Genomic DNA, 17699 nt, shown 5'->3' with positions numbered 1-17699 from the left:
GGAGGAGCCTGTGCTCACACAACCTGTAGTTTCCCGGAGGTTTTATGTTTTAACTACCAGAAGTCCTGGAACCGAGCTTTCAAGGTGGAGGGCAGAGCCAGGATGTGCTTGGCAGAGGCACTAATGGCACCGGCCACCAGGTGGCGGCAGGCCCCCACAGGTAGCCTTTGGCCTCAATTGTGCGTTCCAGGGGCCTCCCAGAGGGTCTTCATGACAGCCAGGGATCACACTGCCACCCCAGACTTCTCCAGCACTAAGCCCAACTGATTGTATGGGAAGCAGAGCCTGGGATTAGACGACTCCCTTCTAGCAGGTGACTATAAGGAGGAGAAAAGCCACAGCCAAGCCCTTAAGTTAGGAAAACCTCATCTCCTCGTCTACAAAGTGTCTTGTAGTGCAGTTTGGGAGGGTCAGTTCTGGGGCTTGAGCCCAGGTAGAAGTGAAGGAAAAATTAAGAAGGAGAAGGGAGGTGAAAAGGGAGAAGAGGCGGGGGTAGCCGGCAGCGGGCAGGCAGGCACCTCAGGGGAGCGGGGCACCCTGGGACATTTCTGTGAGGATGTCAATGAGGTTGTTCAGCCCCGAGAGATAGCCGTCCTCCCGGTTTCCCTCCTGCCAGGGGACATCGTGCTGTAGGGTCTGGCCCTCGGGCAGGGGCGTGGTCTTCCCAAAGTCGATCATCCACACCTTGGCCTGTTCTCTCTTGTCGTGGATGAAGAGGAGGGAGCTGCCGATGACCTAGAGGAGAGTGTGCTGTGAGGAGGGATACCCAGGACCTTGCAAAGGCCAATTCTGTCCCCTGTCCTCAACGGGCCTGCCCAAGTGTGGATGCTGATGGCAGAATCCGGGCATCAGGGCACCTTTCTGTGTGGGTGGCAGCAGAGGGTAAGTCTGGGAAGGCAGACACCCTGCAGGGCCCCCAGCTCTGGCCCGCATACTTTCCACTGTTTCCAGACCATAACTAAACCCGGGGGTGTGCCCTTCCCATCCAAGCCGCCTCCCAAATGCCCCAGGTGATCACCAGGGTCGGGGGAGAACACCAAGGAGGTTCTAGATTCTACCTGAAGGGTCAGGGAGAGGTCGAGCGCTGATACACACAGCACCCCAAGCCCAGCCACAGGGTCCCCTGCAGGTTCCAGCCTCCCCAGCCTGGCCCCAGCCATCGTTTGCCCTGGAAGAGTGCTTGCCTAGCATGTGAGAGGTGCAGCTTTAATCCCTGAGACAAGTCTGCAGGGAGTCCTGGATCCTACTTCACAGGCACCCAGCCTGGGCGTTAGCCACTCTGGGGTGTGCCATGTGCGCTTGTGCAGAGTACGTCTGTGTGTGTGTACGTGTATGCACAGGGCTAGGGGCCTGGACTCTCCTGGGTCAGTATCTTACTAACCCCTCCAGGGAACCTCCGGTGAGCACCAGGCACCTCGGGCGCCTCAATTCCCAGTCTGCTGCCCAGTGTCCCTGCAGAGCAAGGTCTGAGAAGGGGAGAATGGGTGGAAAGTTCCGGCCCTGCTCCAAGCAGCGCCTGGGACCTGGCTGCCTCCCCCAGTTCTCCTCTGAAGACCCTGGGTTGGGGGGCCTGAAGGGAGAGCATCTGGGCGTTTCTGCCCTGAGAGTCCTGGGGTAAGGGGTGGGACAGAATCCTGCCCTGGAAAGAACAGACTCAGGAACTTGGGAGGGAAGGAGAAGGGGCAATGGTCATGGCTGGGGGACAGGGGGTCACCCGGGAAGCTAACAACCTCGCTGAGACCTCCCTACGGGCTGACCCTCAGTGGCCTGCCAGGCTGCAGCCATCCTAACTGCCTCGGGCTGCTGGTCTTGGAAGGTCTGTTTGCATATAAGTTCCCTGCCCAAGGGCAGAGCCACAACACGCACCTCATGGCACTTGAAGAAGGGAGAGACTTCAAGGGTGGCCCGAATGGCCTGCAGACGGTCCCGATAGGCAACCTGAGAACAGGAACAGGGCCAGAGTTTTACACGCTGAGGGCAGGGGAGTCGCTGAATGCCAGTGGGAGTGACCCTGCTCCCTCATCACTTACTCTATCCCCCTCAACTAGCTGCAGAAACTGAGGCCCAGGAGGGGGCACAATGGGCTGCGGGGCCGCCCTTCCTCCAACCCATGCCGCCACCTGAGCAGGAATTGCAGGAAGAGATTGTCCCGAGCAGCCCTTCCAAGGGGCCACACGTGTCCAGAAGGCGAGCAGTGTACAGGCAGACGCTGAGGGGCCGGCCATGGTGTCTTCCTGAGCACAAACCACAGTGCTCCGATGCTTAGGGTAAGTGGGAGAGTGCGAGTGTCTCCACCAGGGCCTCTCCACCGAGTCCTGCCCCTCCACGACGCCGTGTTGGCTCTGCTGGGGAGTGCCCTGTTCTCCCTGGCTCTGTGGGTCACCCCCAGGGCCACAGGGCCACCAGGGGAATTTGTGGCACTGGAGCACGCAGGGTTCCAGTAGGATGAGGGGCTGAGATCCTCCCCAGTGGGTGGTCAGGAATGAAAGGACACCCACTGTCTGCATCCTGGGAGCAAGGGCCAAGGAAAGCCTCCCTGGCTGAAGCAAGTAGAAGGAAGATGCTTCCCAGCTGCAGCAGGTACGAGGCTTCCTGGAGCAAGGTTGTCCGGTCCCTCCCTGCTCTGCAGCTCCTGGGGCCCATTCACAGGTGCGTCTCATCAGGGTCTACGTCCCAGCTGTGCCTGGATCTCCCACTGTCTCTGCTTGATAGCAGCAGCCCACTTCCCCTAACCTGGCTTCGGGAGGGTCAGCACTCTGGTCCCAGCAGGCAGAGCATGTGTCTTCACCTGCTGGTTGCCACAGCAGAGGTCACAGAAGGAATGACTGTCCAGTGTGTATATCCCACCTCAGCCTCAGAGAGCTGGCCAGGTCTTGCTGGGGATAGCAATGTGACCAGCGGGCACATGTGGCCTTACAGTCTGGGGAGAGGACTGGCCAGGCCTACTGGCATGGGTGGGGGTACAGGGACCACTGGGCAGGGGCCCCAAAGCCTGCCCAGCCTCTGTGCCAGGTAGACTTGGGGAGGACTTTGGCTCTGTGCGGTTCAGCTGCACGTCCTTGACCTCTGAAGTTCCCTTGTTTGTAAAGTGGGGACGAGAATGTACCCATGCTGGAGGGCTGCCAAGAGGGGGTGATGAGGCCTCAGCCAGGGGCTGTTGCAAAATCCAGCAGTGGCCATTTATTTAAGGGGGTTCAGATGCTTTTCAGAACTGTGAGGTTGCTGGCTTGGGGTGGGTGTCAGGCAGCATTCACCTAGCTTCTCTGTGTACCCCGAGAATGTTGGGGACAGTCACATCACACCCTCTTCACGTGCAGGCCAGGCCTGGACAAGACATCCAGGGCAGCCGGGTTGTCCCCAGGGGCCCCGACTCACCAGGATGTTATGGTTTCCTTTAGTGAATTCTCTGAAGGCCTCGGTGACCTGCTCCCTTGTTTTCGTCTTCTTGAAGTCCCTGTTCACAGAGCCGTCCTCTTTCTGAGAAGGAGAAGGATGCTCACCCGGAGGCAGTCAGCAGAGGGCCCAGGGGACAGCTGGGACTGTGCTCACCTCCCCACTGGTCACAGAGTGGGTGAGCCTGAGCCCCATCCTGACCTTCGAGCTGCTCTTGGGCCAGGTGTGGTCAAGGAGGCAGGTATGACCAGGCGCAGGTGGTTATCACACAGAATGGCTGAGGGGAACCTATCCTAGATGCTAACTGAGGAGTACACAGGCTAGCTCTGGCATCCCAGGCAGCATTAGGAAAGGCCTGGAGGTGTGAGGGACATCTGGGCCAAGAAGGAAGGGCTGTGGCCCTGCAGCACCCATCCTGAGCACAAGCAGCAGGTGCTGAGGGGGAGGGGCAATTTCACTTCCTCCAGGGACCTGGGTCTGGGCCTTGCAGGTCCCTGCAGTATATGCTACCCTTCTGATAGTCACTTAGCAGGTATCTGGGTTATCAGACTAACTACTGCTGTATATGCTTGTGATATGGCCCCAAAATACAAGAGTAGTGATGCTGGCAATTTGGATGTGCCAAAGAGAAGCTGGCTAAGTACTTCTTTTAAGCAAAAAGGTTCAAGTTCTTGATACAAGGAAAGGAAAAAAAGTTGACCTCTTTGCTGAGGTTGCAAAGATCTATGATAAAAACAAATTTTCTACCTGCAAAATTGTGAAGAAGGAAAAAGAAACGTGTGCTAGTTTTGGTGTCGCACCTCAAACCACAAAATTTACAAACTTAACTTTAGCATAGGCTGCAGGCTTAGAAAACAATGTGGTATATGGGCCTCACTATGATATGCAGTTACAGGCAACTGCTTTGGGTGTTAGAATGTACCATGGACGGGGAGGCGGAGGTGCCCTGTAGGTTCCCCAAACCAAGATCTGCTTTTGTGTCCCTGCCTCTGCTGCCTGGTCTACCTGTTCCTTTTCTGGGCCTTGAGGAGAGGACAAAGGGAGAAAGGAGGGCTCTGGCAGGAGCTGGGACACTTGACACTTGCACTTTTCCACCCCGTCCACCTCACTGTGGTTCCAAAAGAACAGGCAGTCCATGAGGTGCACTGTGGCGAGGAAGCTGCCCAGCGCACAGGGCGAGGCCTACGGGCGCGCCCAGGAGGAGCCTCCCCACGGGGTCCCGCTGGCCACAGGCAGGGGCGGGAAACCACGCACACAGTGGGATTTCTCTGAGTGAGCAGCAGGGGATGCTGCCTGTGCCCACAGCTGAACAATGCAGAGACAGGAGGTCTCTGGTTGGGAGGGGTCCTGCTTGGGAAGGAGAGGTCAAACAGAAAGATGAAGAGTGGGGAGAAAGGGGGGGGGAGGCCAAGGGGGAGGAGGGAGGGGAGGAGGGAGAGAAAGAATGGAAGGAAGAAGAGGGAGGAGGGGGAAAGAAAGAAGAATTTGCGGAGAAGGGATTAAGAGGAGAGAAGAAGGCTGAAGAGGAGGGAGGAGGATGAGGAGAGTGTAGTCTGCAACCCTGGTGATGTTGACTGCAGACACAGGAAAGGCCAGTTCAGAAGGCAAGGAAGGGCACAGGGCCTTTTCAGCTCCAAGCCTGCACAGAGCAGTGTCTGGGGGAAGGTGCCAATGCCCACAGGCCATGTGGGCCGCAGCAACTGCAGGAATCGAGTCTGAAAACCATCTGAGGATGCGCGGAGCCTCTCCCACTTTGGGTGGGGGTGGGGTCTCTCCACTGCCCAGTCACGTCTGCAGCTGGACACTGGTGACCAGTAAGTGGAGACTGGACAGAGAAGGGGAGAGCCCTGGCCCCTGTGGGCCCACCTGCTCAGAGGATGCCTAGCTGCCTGAAGCCCCAGGAACCTGCGCCCAGGCCTGCTCCACAGGAAAAATGGTGTCTGAGCCTCCTTGCAAATCTGACAGGATGGGACTGTGAGGAACCTGGGCGGGAGGGTCTCTCAGACCCTTCTCAGGGGCTTGAAGAGGAAAGCTTCCAAGAGTGGCCCTCCTGCCCCTCCTCTCCTTGCCTCCCCAGGGGAACCCATTGCTCTGGTCTCACTGTCAAGTTGGTGAGGGGAGCCTCCTGGCAGACAGCTGGAAGCCCCCCTACTCCACCAGGGAGCCCCCACTCCTTGGGCCACACTTCTGGGTGAGGAACAGGCCAAAGTCTGAACGTCTGTCCCTGGGCCCAGTGCCCACAGCCCGTGCCAGGTGATGCTCACGACCTCAGCAGGTCCTGAGACCTGGGGGTCCCGCCGCCTCACCTTGATGCCCTCAATCCTGAAGCCCAGCGTGGCCGTGGAGCTGATGGTCTCCCTCCACTGCATGTACCGTGGCTTGGTCACCGCCCGCTGCGCTCGCTCCTCCTCAGTGGGGGCTTCAGGGTCCACCTCGACCATCTTCTGGTACATGTCCTTCCGCAGGCTGGGCTTCTTCCGTGCCTTGGTGAGCTCCTCCTCCAAGTATGTCCTGTGTGGGAGGTGAGGCGCCATGAGGCCTGGGGCCCCTCAGCCGCTGGGTGGACGGAGCCCTAGGTAGGCTGTGCAGGTCTGCGGATTGCATCTGGCCTGGAGGCTCTTAGGACAAATGTCCCCTGGGGCAAAGCCATGCCCTACTCTGGCCAGTCTGTGAATGGGGAGGCCTCACTGGATCAGACAGCTGGTGTTAAGACCACCTGGGAGCCTGGCCAGCCCAAGGAGCTCCTCCAAGGGTACCCCCGCAGGCCCAGCAGAAGGAAAAGGAGGAGGGCGGCTGGGTGGCTTGTCCCACCTGGCCAGACTGTGGGTGGGGAGGGCAGGGCTCACTCAGGGCCTGCTGGGGCCCCTTGCGACCCTCCCATCAAGTGAAGCCTCAGAAGCTAGGACCTGTGTTGGTGAGAGGGCATCTGTCTTCCCCACCCCTGTGCTCAGCATCCTGAGGGCTAAGCTTGCCCTTAAATGTCTCTGTCTCACTCCAAAAGGGGGAAATCTTGCTGAGCACAAGGAGATGCCAGAAGGTGGCCTCTGGCTGGAGAAGTTCCTGCTCCAGGGGGAAGGTCGGGAGGTCAGGGCTCCACAGCCTCTGCTCTGTCCAGAGATGTGCACGGCACCGCTACCCCACCCACGCCAGAACTCTCCTCCCTGAGCCCAGAAAGACTGAGCAAATGTATCCCACAGGACTGCTTCAATGCCCTGTTCTTCACGCACGCAGGTCAAGAGCCACTGAGACACTGCTGAGTGACAGAGCCTCGACCACACGCCTTGAGTAGCCCAGGGCCGACTGCACCCCTGCCCCAGCTTCCACCACCACTCCCCGCTGGAGAGGGCTCAGTCTTCCCCGCCCTCCTGTAAAGCTCTCTTGTCCCCACAGCAGGCTCAGATGCTGCCCAGGGCTTGTCAGGAGGCTGAAATCAGCAGCGACCGTTGCAGGATGGGGAAGTGGGCTCCCCTGTGCCTTGCGTGGGCGGGGCTGCCCCTCCTTCCTGCACCCCAGTCTTCTCATTAGTCCCCCAAGCCCTGTTCCAGCACTTCCCACATCTTCTCCAGGCTGCGGGTTTGGGACCCCAAACAGCATGAACAGAAATCTGTATCGTGCAGACAGGTGGTTTTCAGAAAGGACTGTATCAATTGATAACAGCACCGAAAAAGGAAAGATGGAACCAAATCCTTGGGTGTGTGTTTGGGACCCTCCAGGAGAGGATGACACTGAGGGGAGGGCGTTAGCTTTTGCTCAGGCACTTGCATGCACGTGCACTCTTGTGCACACTGGACACACACTTCTGCACACTCACCTATGTGCAGCGGCACACACCACACCACTGCCTGCAGAGCCAGGTCAGGGGCAAAAGGCCCTGTGGGTCAGTGTGTACAGTGTGGCTGGAGACTACCCAAATGCCTTGGGACACTGCGCAGCTGCAGGGCGGTGGGTGGCTGCACTTCTACACAGAGCTCTCAGTAGCTCCTTACACAGAGGCCAGCTTAAATGTCCAGTCTCTACCACATAGGCCTTTCCCCAAAAAGGGGAACTATAAGTGGACACAGTGCACACACCTATAATCCTAGTACTTGGGAGGCTGAGACAGGAGCATCACAGATTCAAGGCCAGCCTCAGCACTTTACTAAGGCCTTGTTTTTTTGTTTGTTTGTTTGATGGTACTGGGGTTCCTGGAAAACCTTGTACCTCTGGGCTACACTCCCAGACCTATTTTTTGATATTTTTATTTGGAAACAGGGTCTCTTAAGTCAGCGTGGCTGGCTTCGAACCTGCACGATCCTCCTGTCTCCACCTCCCAAGCGCGGGGACTACAAGCGTGTGCCACCACGCCCGGCTATACTAAGACCTTGTTTTAAAAAAGGGGGACTTGGAGGTAGAGCTCAGAGGTTCAATCTCCAGTGCTCATCCCCAAAAGGATCCCCACATCTCCATCCAGTCAGCTGCTCACCTTTCAGGAGAGGAAGGGCCTGGGAGAGGTGCCCCCAAGGTGACAGGGCAGGGTGTGTTGGGGCCACAGAGAGTCCTCCCTGCCACCCCACTCTCCTCTGCCCTAGAAGGAAGGTCAGAGCTGCATCCCTGCAGGGAGCAGAGATTCACTCCCCAGCGGCTGGATTCCCTGAGGAGGTGGCAGTGCAGCGCCACCCACAGCTTCTCGAGAGCAGGGGCTCTGGAGACCAGCTGGCCTCGGCCCCAGCCCAGGCTGGGAGGACAGGAAGCACTGCCAACTCCCAGGGAGGCACATCCAAGGATACCCTGAGAGTGGCCTGAGCAGATGTCCTGTGCGCCGGGGCCCGAGAGGCCCCTAGTTTGGGCTGTGCCCAGCCCCATCAGGGCTTTCCCCTCCCGCCTCCCATCCCACAGAGGCGCAGGCACACATGGGTTTGCTGACCGCTTCCAGCCACTGAGTCCTGGGGCTCAGTGTTTGAGGTGGCTCTGGGCTCCAGCCTCCCCCGCCCCTCGCACACTCGAGAGCAACCGAGGGCTGCTGGTCTCAGCAGAGGTTCTGAGGCCCCGGCTGTGGACTAAAGTGTTTGGGAGCAGGCCACAGGCCATGGCCCGACTGTGACTGGTCCGACTGTGACAATGGGGAGACCCAATGGGAGCCAGGTCCCATGAACCCCCGTAGCAGGTGACAGGCTGCAGGCGGGGAGCCTGGGGCACATCTGCACTGTGCTGCTGCCTGGCTGGCGGGGTGCCCCTGCAACACCAGGGCTGGGTGTTAGAACCTCCTGCTTAAACTGGAGCATGACCACAGTCTCCCAGCGCGATGGAGGGTCAGGGAAACGGAGGCAACTAGCAGAGCGCTCAGAGAGCTAAGGGTCCTTAGGAGTTCTGTACAGGGCATGGGGGGCTGAGAGCGCTGGCCTGGGGGAGACTTCCCCATACCACACAGGACTCCTCTGTCACCGCCTCCTCTACCCCTGGGCCCCTGGCCAGTATGAAATTAAATGTGTCTCAGCCATGATGGTCAGGGTCCCTCCTGAGAGTCCTGGGGTGCCATGGAAGAGGAGCTGCAGAGGGGAGGGGCGGCCCTGGGCAGGGGACATGGCCTCTGCCCCCTGGCTGCAGAAGGAGGCCCTGGGTCTGCTGCTGACTGCTGGGAGTAACCAGCCACACGTTCCACCATACACCTCTCTCTCTCTCTCTCTCTCTCTCTCTCTCTCTCTCTCTCTCTCTCTCTCTCAAACATGATTACATGTTAGCTCTCTCCCCACTCTATTCCCAGTGCCCCGTGGCTCACCTACAGCCTTGCTTCCTCCCTAGGCCTAGCTGCTACCCCCAACCCAAACCCTCCCACTCCCATTAGAGAGCAGCTCTCTGCCAGGGCTCCTTCCTGGCCACCAACGTTGGCTTCTGTATCACACCTGCTCATCAGATGGCCAGGAGCCATCTCAGCAAAGCCCGGGTCCCTCTGCACAGGGTGGGAGCTGATGGGGGAGGGAGGGTTCTGGTTGGTCGAGTAGCCCCAGCCCTGCCCTGGCACACGAGAGGCCTCTGGACACCTAACTGCCTCCTGGGTGTCTGATGCATGGCCAGCAGTGTTGCTGGGATGAACACGTGTGCTGCAGGAGCCTGGCTCACCTGACACCCATCTTGCAGTCCATCACACAAGGTGAGTCAAAGTCAGCCAGCAGGTCGTCCATCTGGTTGTAGCGCTCCCCATCTTTCACCACGTCCCCGTGGTAGGCCGGCACAAAGGGCCTAAGCACATCGGCCATCAGCCGGTCCAGGCAGCGCTGCTCCGATTCACAATGCTTCTTCAGGATCCGGCCATTGGCAGCCGCCTTGAAACTCCCTGGAGAGCAAGCAGAAAGAGGCCTTGGGTCCCCAGCTGTAACCCGCAGGTGTCCTCTGCCCATCTGCCGCCCCTCAAGGCTATAGAGCTGGCTAAGGCAGGAGCTGAAGGTGTGCCCACATCCCCGCATGGACAAGCATTGAGTCCCAATCTCACGCTCACTGAACGCAACCCTAGACCCCGAGATGAAGGTGGAGACTCACGAGAGCTCCCTGCAGGAGGGTGAGCAGGGTTTCATGAGAGATCTGCCACAGTAGAATGTGGTTTCTAGCATCCCAACCCCGCTAACAAGCCTGCTTTTCCAGCATAAAAGTATAGCCTGGTCTCAGGAGAAAAAGTCCCGACAGGACAGGATTCAGTGTCAGGGAGACAGAGTGGGCTGAGAAGTGGGGTCCTAGGCCCCAGGCTACCTGGGCAGCACTCCTTCCAAGACACACCCTCAGGTAGGTACCTACAAAGGGTGTCCACCTGGGTACCCTCCTTATTAGGCCAGTGTGATTAGGAATATAAAAGAAATGTAGGGCCGGGCGTGGTGGCGCACGCTTGTAATCCCCGTGCTTGGGAGGCAGAGGCAGGAGGATCGCGCAGGTTCGAAGCCAGCCGCGCAGGTTCGAAGCCAGCCGCGCTGGCGTAAGAGACCCTGTTTCTAAATAAAAATGTAAAAATAGGTCTGGGAGTGTAGCTCGGAGGTAGAAGGGCTTCCAGGAACCCCAGTACCACAAAAAAAAAAAAAAAAAGAAAAGAAAAAAGAAAAAGAAATGTAGGAGCCTCTGCTGGCCTGAAAAGGGTCTTCAGGCAACAGAGTCATGAAGGCCAAGTCCACGGCAGCCACTAAAATGTCCCTGGAGGACAGTGCGTGCCAAAGGGCCCACGTGTGGACTCGCTGACGCGGGCTTTGGCTCCAGATGTCCCTCCTCCTGTTAACACTGATGGGTGAACGGAAGAGCGCTCAAACCGAGCTCCCTGGCCACCTTCTGCCTGGTGCAGGGACACTGGCCATGGCTGTAAGTGGCCTGCTGCATCTTCCACCCGCAGCCAGCTCCTCCTGTTGCGGCTGGCACACTGACGGCGCTCGATGAATCCATTAGCTCTATCTCTTTGTCCAGGGGGCAAGTGGTGTGTGAACTATAGACTGATGGATCCATCTGTTTTTTTATCAAGTGAAATTGAAAGACAGACTGAGAGGGAAAGGGCCAAATTAGAAGAGGTAGAGCTAGAGGGAGAGACAGAGGGAGGAGGATGAGTGTGTTGGAGGCAGATTCTAGACAGGTCAGCTGTCCATGTTCACTTACTTTTTTTTTCAGTACTGGGGATTGAACCAAAGTTCATTCTACCTCCCAGCTACACCCCCGCCCTTTTTATTCTTTTATTATTATTATTATTAGTAGTAGTAGTAGTAGTAGTAGTAGTAGTACTGGGAATGGAACCCAGGGGCAATCTACTTCCGAGCAATACCCCCTGCCCTTTTTATTATTATTCTTTATTTTGAAACAGGGTCTCACTGAGTTGCAGAGGGCCTCAATAAGTAGCTGAGGCTGGCTGTGAACTGGGATCCTCCTGTCTCAGCCTCCCGAATGCTGGGATTACAAGCCTGCACCACCATGCCTGGCTCTTTTTATTCTTATTTTGAAACAGGGGCTTACGACATTGCTAAAGCTAGCCTCAAGTTTGCTGTCCTCCTGTCTCAGCCTCCCAGGTACTGAGATCACAGGCATGCACCACCACTACCCGCCGTGTTTATTTCCAAGGCAGCATAACAGGCTCGTCTTCTGCAATTGTGGTTGCAGCTGCAGACTACAAAGTCTCTCAGAGAGAGGCTGTTCTACTGCTTTCCTCCCCAGGAGCACCCAGGGCCAGCCCCTTCCCTCCCACACTTGCTGTGCCTTCCCAGGCAGCTCATGAGTCCAGGAGAGCTTCGTCTACCTGCATGTCCCGCCAGCTGGATCCAGGGGTACTTCTTCTTGAAGGACATAACAAAGGGAGACCAGTGCACCATGTTTTTTATTTTCCTCCATGATTTGCTCTAGAAACAAACAAAAAGCCTAACGTTAGAAGACAACCACAGCTTTCTGGTTAGGGTGAATTCAAAGCCAGGTAATTCACTCCCCATGGCCACAAGACCAGAGGCACCATCCCCACAGCACAGGTGGCCTCAGCGGGCTCCAAGCACCTGCCAGCTGTCATGTATGCGGTGCACAGCCACAGGTGGATTGGCCCCATCTTACAGACAGGCTGAGAAGATGCTCAGGGGACCTCCAGAAATGAGGGTCTGACAGGTTCCAAGGTAAGTGATCTGCATCTGGGGCAGGATGGACAGCTGGTCCACCAGGCTCATGAGACTGATGGACACTAGGACTCTGGAAAAAAGCCTCCCATGTACCAAGAGCAATGGTCCCTTCCAAGGATGATCAGAGCGGGCGACTGTCACCCAGCTGCAACATATCACTGCACGTTTTACTTGTAGATGTGGTAGCAGAGAGACCTGTAAGTGGTTTGAGGAAGGACTTTGAAGGGACTCAAAAGGGAAAGCACCTCTTTCCCCTGGCCTCAGTGCACATGGGCACACACGCTCGCAGCTCTTGCTCTTCACTACCCTTCTCAAGGTGCTTTTGAAGCTGAAGCCGTCAGGTGCATCAGTGTGGTGTGTGTGTGTGTGTGTGTGTGTGTGTGTGTGTGTGCATGCCTTGTGGGTGTCCATGTGCATGCATGCACACGCGTGCATATGAGCATTTAGGGAGGAAGGAGGGGCCCTTTGTGCAGAAAGGAGAACCAAGGTTTACTGAGCATCTTAGCTTGTTTTCAAACCACAAACACACGAGGCAGTTGATGCTATTTCTGTTTGTTCCTGAGCCTCTTGAGATGTAAGGGAGAAATCTAGCATTTAAATCTTCATCCATACAACTACTTAAAGAAAACCAAACCCAAGAAACATTTCCACAAGAAAAAAAATCCTTATGTTAACTTTAATAAGAAAAGGATTCTGGAGGTGAAGACCAAGTGTCCCCCAAACCCTCCAGCCCAGAGGGAGTGGTGAGAGCCTCAAATGAGAAGCCGTTCCAGGTCCTGGGGAGCGGTTGCTGCCAGAAAAACCAGAGTAGAAGCCACAGACAAATCCCTGAGCTGGGAAGGAGAAGCAGCAAGGTTTAAGAAGGGGATATGGGGGTTCTGGCTTGACGGGGACACCCTGGAGATGCAGCCTCCTCCCAGCCCCAGGCCGCCCAGTGAGCCTGCAGAAAGTAGGGGCTGCAGGATCTCCAGGTGAAAGCAGCCTCCTCCTGTGTCTCTGCTGAGACTCAGAGGCTCTAGCATCTGGTTTTCAAGGTGAGATCTAAGAAAAATAATTCTTCCCTGTGACCTTTGCTCACATCCCCAAAGCCCTTGCCCTTCACCAAGACCAGCCAGGTCTGCTAGTGAGGGCCAGCTGTGCGGCCTGTGACAGGAGAGCGGCTTTACCGATGGGGTGTTTTCTAGCTGGCTTCGACAGAGATGGCCAAAGAAGGCTAGGGACGGTTGTGGCGCTCCTTATCTGGCACCCAGAAGGCTCCATAAACAATCTGGTCAGTCAATGTGCCAGGACAGTGAAAAACCTAGTTAAAGGGGCTTGTCTCAGAGAGGCCACTGAGGTAGGTGCAGAAGAAAAGTGCACAGTCCCTCAACACCTGCCGGCTGTGTCCCTGCACTGGAGCTCAGAGGGGACAGTCCGGGGCTGGAAGGAGGAGGAGGTAATGTGCCCCCAGTCCAGTGCCCCCAAGCCCTTCCCCAGCAGGGAGGAGCAAGGCCCACGACGCCCTTCTTGATGCTCACTCTCGGAGCTCCAGTGTCTTCATCTGTCTAAGGAGGGATGGAAGCTGGTCCACAGGATCCAGGGACTGATGGACACTCTAGGACACTAGCACATGACTTCCCTTGTGCCAAGAGTAATGGCCTGCCCTAAGAAAGACTAGAGAGGACCACTGTCACCCAGCTGTGATATTGAATTGTGCATTTTATTTGTAGGTGTGGTGACAAAAAAATAGTCCTGGAGAAAGTGTCCCCTGACCTTGGAAGAGTCATTCAAAGACAATTACTGGGAGTTGGTATGGTGGTACACCTGTGGTCCCAGCCACTCTGGAGGCTGGAGCAGGAGGATTGCAAGTGTGAGGCCAGCTTCGGCACTGCTGGGAAGGAAGGAAGGACATTGTGGAGGCCGAACCTACCAAAGGCAGTATTAGGACAGACCTAAGGCAGAGAAGGAGACTCCAACAGGCCAGACCTGGAGCAGCTGCAGCCAAACCGGCTGGCAGGGGGAGGAGGGAGCTAAGAGGTGGAGGGGTGAAGGCAGCAGCCAGGCAGGGGTCCTGGCTCCTTCTCTGCCTCACTGACTGCCCTTAAGTTCCTGGCCCTCTCTGGGGCTCCATCTTCTTGTCTGTAAAATGGGACTACCTTCTCACAGGAGGTAGAGCTATTAGAAGACTGGGCTAGGCTGCGTTTGTGGGACAGCCTTTAGCCCTGTGCTCAAAAAGGGGACACAAGGGGTCTCTGAAGTTACCCGGGAGCAATCATGCTGGGTCAGACAGTGGTATTGCCATAGGAACTGAAGGACAGAGACCACAGCACACTGGGCGGCTCTGGCCCACCCTGTTGGGATGCTGATCTCAGGAAACCCACAAGGACACCGGGCAATGGGCCTGTGACCCTGGAAGGCAGGGGGGACAGACACGGGACAAAACAGCACAGCACTGGCCTGGGAGGGTACTTTAAAAATGTTTCTCATTCTCTCTCTCTCTCTCTCTCTCTCTCTCTCTCTCTCTCTCTCTCTCTCTCTCTCCTGTATGTGTGAATTGAAATTGAACCCAGGAACATTCTACCTCCAAGCTACACTCTAGCCATTTTTAAAATTAGTTTTTATTTTGAACAAGGTCTCGCTAAGTTGCTAAGGGCCTCCCTAAGTTGCTGAGGCTGGCGGTGAACTTGTGATCCTCCTGTCTCAGCCTCTCAAGTACTAGGGTTACAGCTGTGTGCCACCATGCACGGCCTTGCAGGGGTATTTGAAGCTGTGAAATTCTCCTTCCTCACTGTCTCCCCACAGCTAAAGGCCAGGGGTCTAGAGCAGAGGGGGTACTACAGGTTGGGGGTCCCCTGAGAGTTCAGGGGTCCAACAGCCTCCAAGCATGGCCAGGCTCTAAGGAGCAGGCATTCTTCCATCTGGCTCCTCTTTCCCACACCTCCTCTATCTGGAAGTCTGTCTTCACCATGAGAACTTTGGGCCCCATGTGGCCAAGGCCAGGAGAGTCCTGCTGCCCCAAGGCTGCCCCGCCAGACATGGGCTGTGGAATATTCCACTTGGGAGGAATGCCAAGCGTTTGCCCGGATACTCCTGCTCGCTCCCTAACAGCATGGGCAGGGTTTTCCCTGGGGGGGTTAAATAGCAGCAGCCAGGCAGCTCCCAGATCTCTGCCAAACATCAAGCAGAACGAGCAGTTGCCAGGAAGAGGAGGCTCAGGAGAGGAGGGCTACGGGGCAAGATGTAGCAACAGCACGGACCACTGACCACGGCCTCTGAGCCCATGGCCTCTAGCTCAGGGCCAGACTGACTTCCAGTGGCAGCTGGGAGGGCAGATTAGGTGGTCAGGGTTTCCTCCAAGCTTTGGAGGAAGCCACAGGCCTCAGAAATGGACTCCTGACTCTTCACAGCTTAGACAGGTGACGGGGTGAGTAAGGAGAGAGGCCCACACCCGGAGGAGTCCCATCCAGGGCCGTGTGTGGCTGTCACCCCAGCCCAGGGAGATTCTCAGTCTCTATTGCTTCTTGGTCTGAAACCAAGACACACGCCCAGGCTCCCAGCTCCTCCAGCAGAGCTGGGGTGACAACCTTCAGACACCTTCAAACACTCCCTGTGGTGTGGTAAAGCACAACTGTAGGTCCCTGGCTGCACTGACCCTTCTCCAACAGCAGTGCGCCCTCTCTCCCCCTGCACCCCATGTGCAGGGCGGGCCCCACTAGCCTCTCTGGGCTGCGGGTCCTCCTTGCATGAGCCCAAGGTAGTTGACTCGCTGACCAGCTTGTCCTGCTGGGGCACACTGCTGGTTCACACGCCGGCTCACATGTGAGGCCAGCGCAGGGGACCTCGTAGCTGGCCGGCACGGCCCCTACCATCTCACTGGCAGATGAGATGAGAAGGCTCATCTCTGTAGATTTGCAAACACTGACTCCCCACTGGAAGGTGGCTCGGGGCCTGTTGTGTGCATTCATAATTTTGTTGTTGTTGTTGTACTGGGGATTGAACCCAGGGGTATTCTACCTCTGAGCTATACCCCTGGCCCTATTTTATTTTTATTTTGAAACAAGGTCTCAATAGGTTGATGAAAGTCACACTATTTGCTGAGGCTGTCCTCAAATGTGAGATCCTCTTGTCTCAGCCTCCTTTGTACTGGGATTACAGGCATGCGCCACCATGCCTGGCAGCATTCATAATTCTTATCACTTACCGAGCTCTTGCCATGTGACCTGATGATAGATCAGAGTATTTTCTCCATTGTACAGATGAAGAATCTGAGGTCTGGTAAGTTGCTACCCTAAGGCATTCCATTCTCTGCCATCGCCACTAGGGACCAGCTCATGTGGGGATCGCAAGCTGATTCACGTGGCCTATTCCTGGCAACAGGAGGACCCTGTATCCATCAGCATCCTTCCTCACTGCTATGCCCACAATACCTGATGGCCACAATTTAGGGGAAGATTTATTTGTTCTGGAGGTTTCAGTCTATGTAAAGCCCAGTCGTGTCTGTAGAGCTGGGGGCATGGTGACGAGAAGCACAGAAAGAGGACGGAACAAGGGACACACACACACACACACACTCCCCACGGCCACACCTGCAGGGACCTGCCTCCTCCAACCACACACTACCTGTCAACCTTACCACCCAATAAATCCATTAATCCTTCGGTGGATTTATCCACAGATGATATTAGAACACTCATGATTCAATTATTTCACCTCTGAACACTTTTGCATTGCCAAAATGAGCTCTTTCAGGGGACATTATCTACCCAGACTATGTCTCACCCCTAAGTGTCTTTCCAGCCTTGAGACAGCTGGATGAGGAGGCAAAATATTGGTAGAGGAGGATAAAAGGGAAATGCTTCCAGGCCCACACCCCAGCCTCCACCCCCAGGGCAGCGAGGGCCCTGGCTCAGGGAGAGTTTGTGGAAACTACTTTAACAGGGGAGTCCAGAACCCTTGGAAGAGGCCGTCCACTCAAAACCCAAGAGATGTCCTGTTCTGGGGACGCTCAGGTACCACTTCTAGCGTAGCTACCAGAAGAGGCCGAGGGTTCCTGGGAACACACCATCCTCTGGCTGGTGCTCCCAGTCAGATATTCTCAGATCCTCAGCCATGCTACAGAGAAACTCTGTCTTAAACAAATGAGGGGTACCTGACATGGACTCCAAGCTGGCCTGTCATCCATAAAGCAGGCAAAGAGGAAGGTGAGGAGCAGCAGGAAGAAGAGAGGTGGGGCAGGTGAGGACCCAAACCACTCCAGCCAGGCCGTGGGGGACCAAGGGGCCTGGCCACTCCTTTTACAAGACACTGAAGCTATGACTGGGATCAGCTGCATGATGCTGGGGACCCAGCACAAAATAAAAAATGAAGGGCCCTTGTCCAAAGTGTAACAAGGGCATCCAGGTAGGGAGGGTGGGGTGTTAGCCAGGCGGGCCCCTCTCAGGCTGTCCGCGAATGTGCCCAGCTGTCACGCATGGCCAGAACACCAACCTGCCTCCTGGGAGGGAAACAGCTCCACTGTGAGGTGGCAGCAGGGACCCTGGCCAGTGAGCATTCTGCCTGTGATCAGAGGCTCCTCGATGTGGGGACTCAAGGCTGCAGGTGCCTGTAAGCCTCCTTAGGGGGCTCAGAGCAGCCATCTGAAAAGCCCTGGCAGGAGGGGCCAGGAGGGTGGCATGTCCTCAGCCTTCCCCCGATTCGCCCTCTGCAGGTGTGTGTGTTGTACTGGGGATT

The 17699-nt window shown here is 56.4% G+C and overlaps 1 protein-coding gene across 1 annotated transcript in view; it reads right to left on the bottom strand.

The window, feature by feature from the left end:
- Positions 1-519: 519 nt before the first annotated feature.
- The window catches only part of ITPKB (inositol-trisphosphate 3-kinase B), a gene marked incomplete at both ends in the record, with an annotated part of 101920 nt that continues 84740 nt past the window's right edge, over positions 520-17699 (bottom strand). Inside the window, 6 exons of the mRNA XM_080698698.1 lie at positions 520-735; positions 1867-1938; positions 3376-3477; positions 5700-5904; positions 9490-9703; positions 11627-11726. Of these exons, the coding sequence (XP_080554824.1) occupies positions 520-735; positions 1867-1938; positions 3376-3477; positions 5700-5904; positions 9490-9703; positions 11627-11726 (909 nt within the window). The remainder of the gene's footprint in view (positions 736-1866; positions 1939-3375; positions 3478-5699; positions 5905-9489; positions 9704-11626; positions 11727-17699) is intronic.

This window comes from Muscardinus avellanarius (assembly GCF_963383645.1).
Source record: "Muscardinus avellanarius genome assembly, chromosome: 7".
Classification (NCBI taxonomy): Eukaryota; Metazoa; Chordata; class Mammalia; order Rodentia; family Gliridae; genus Muscardinus; species Muscardinus avellanarius.
This window is presented reverse-complemented; position numbering and strand designations above follow the sequence as displayed.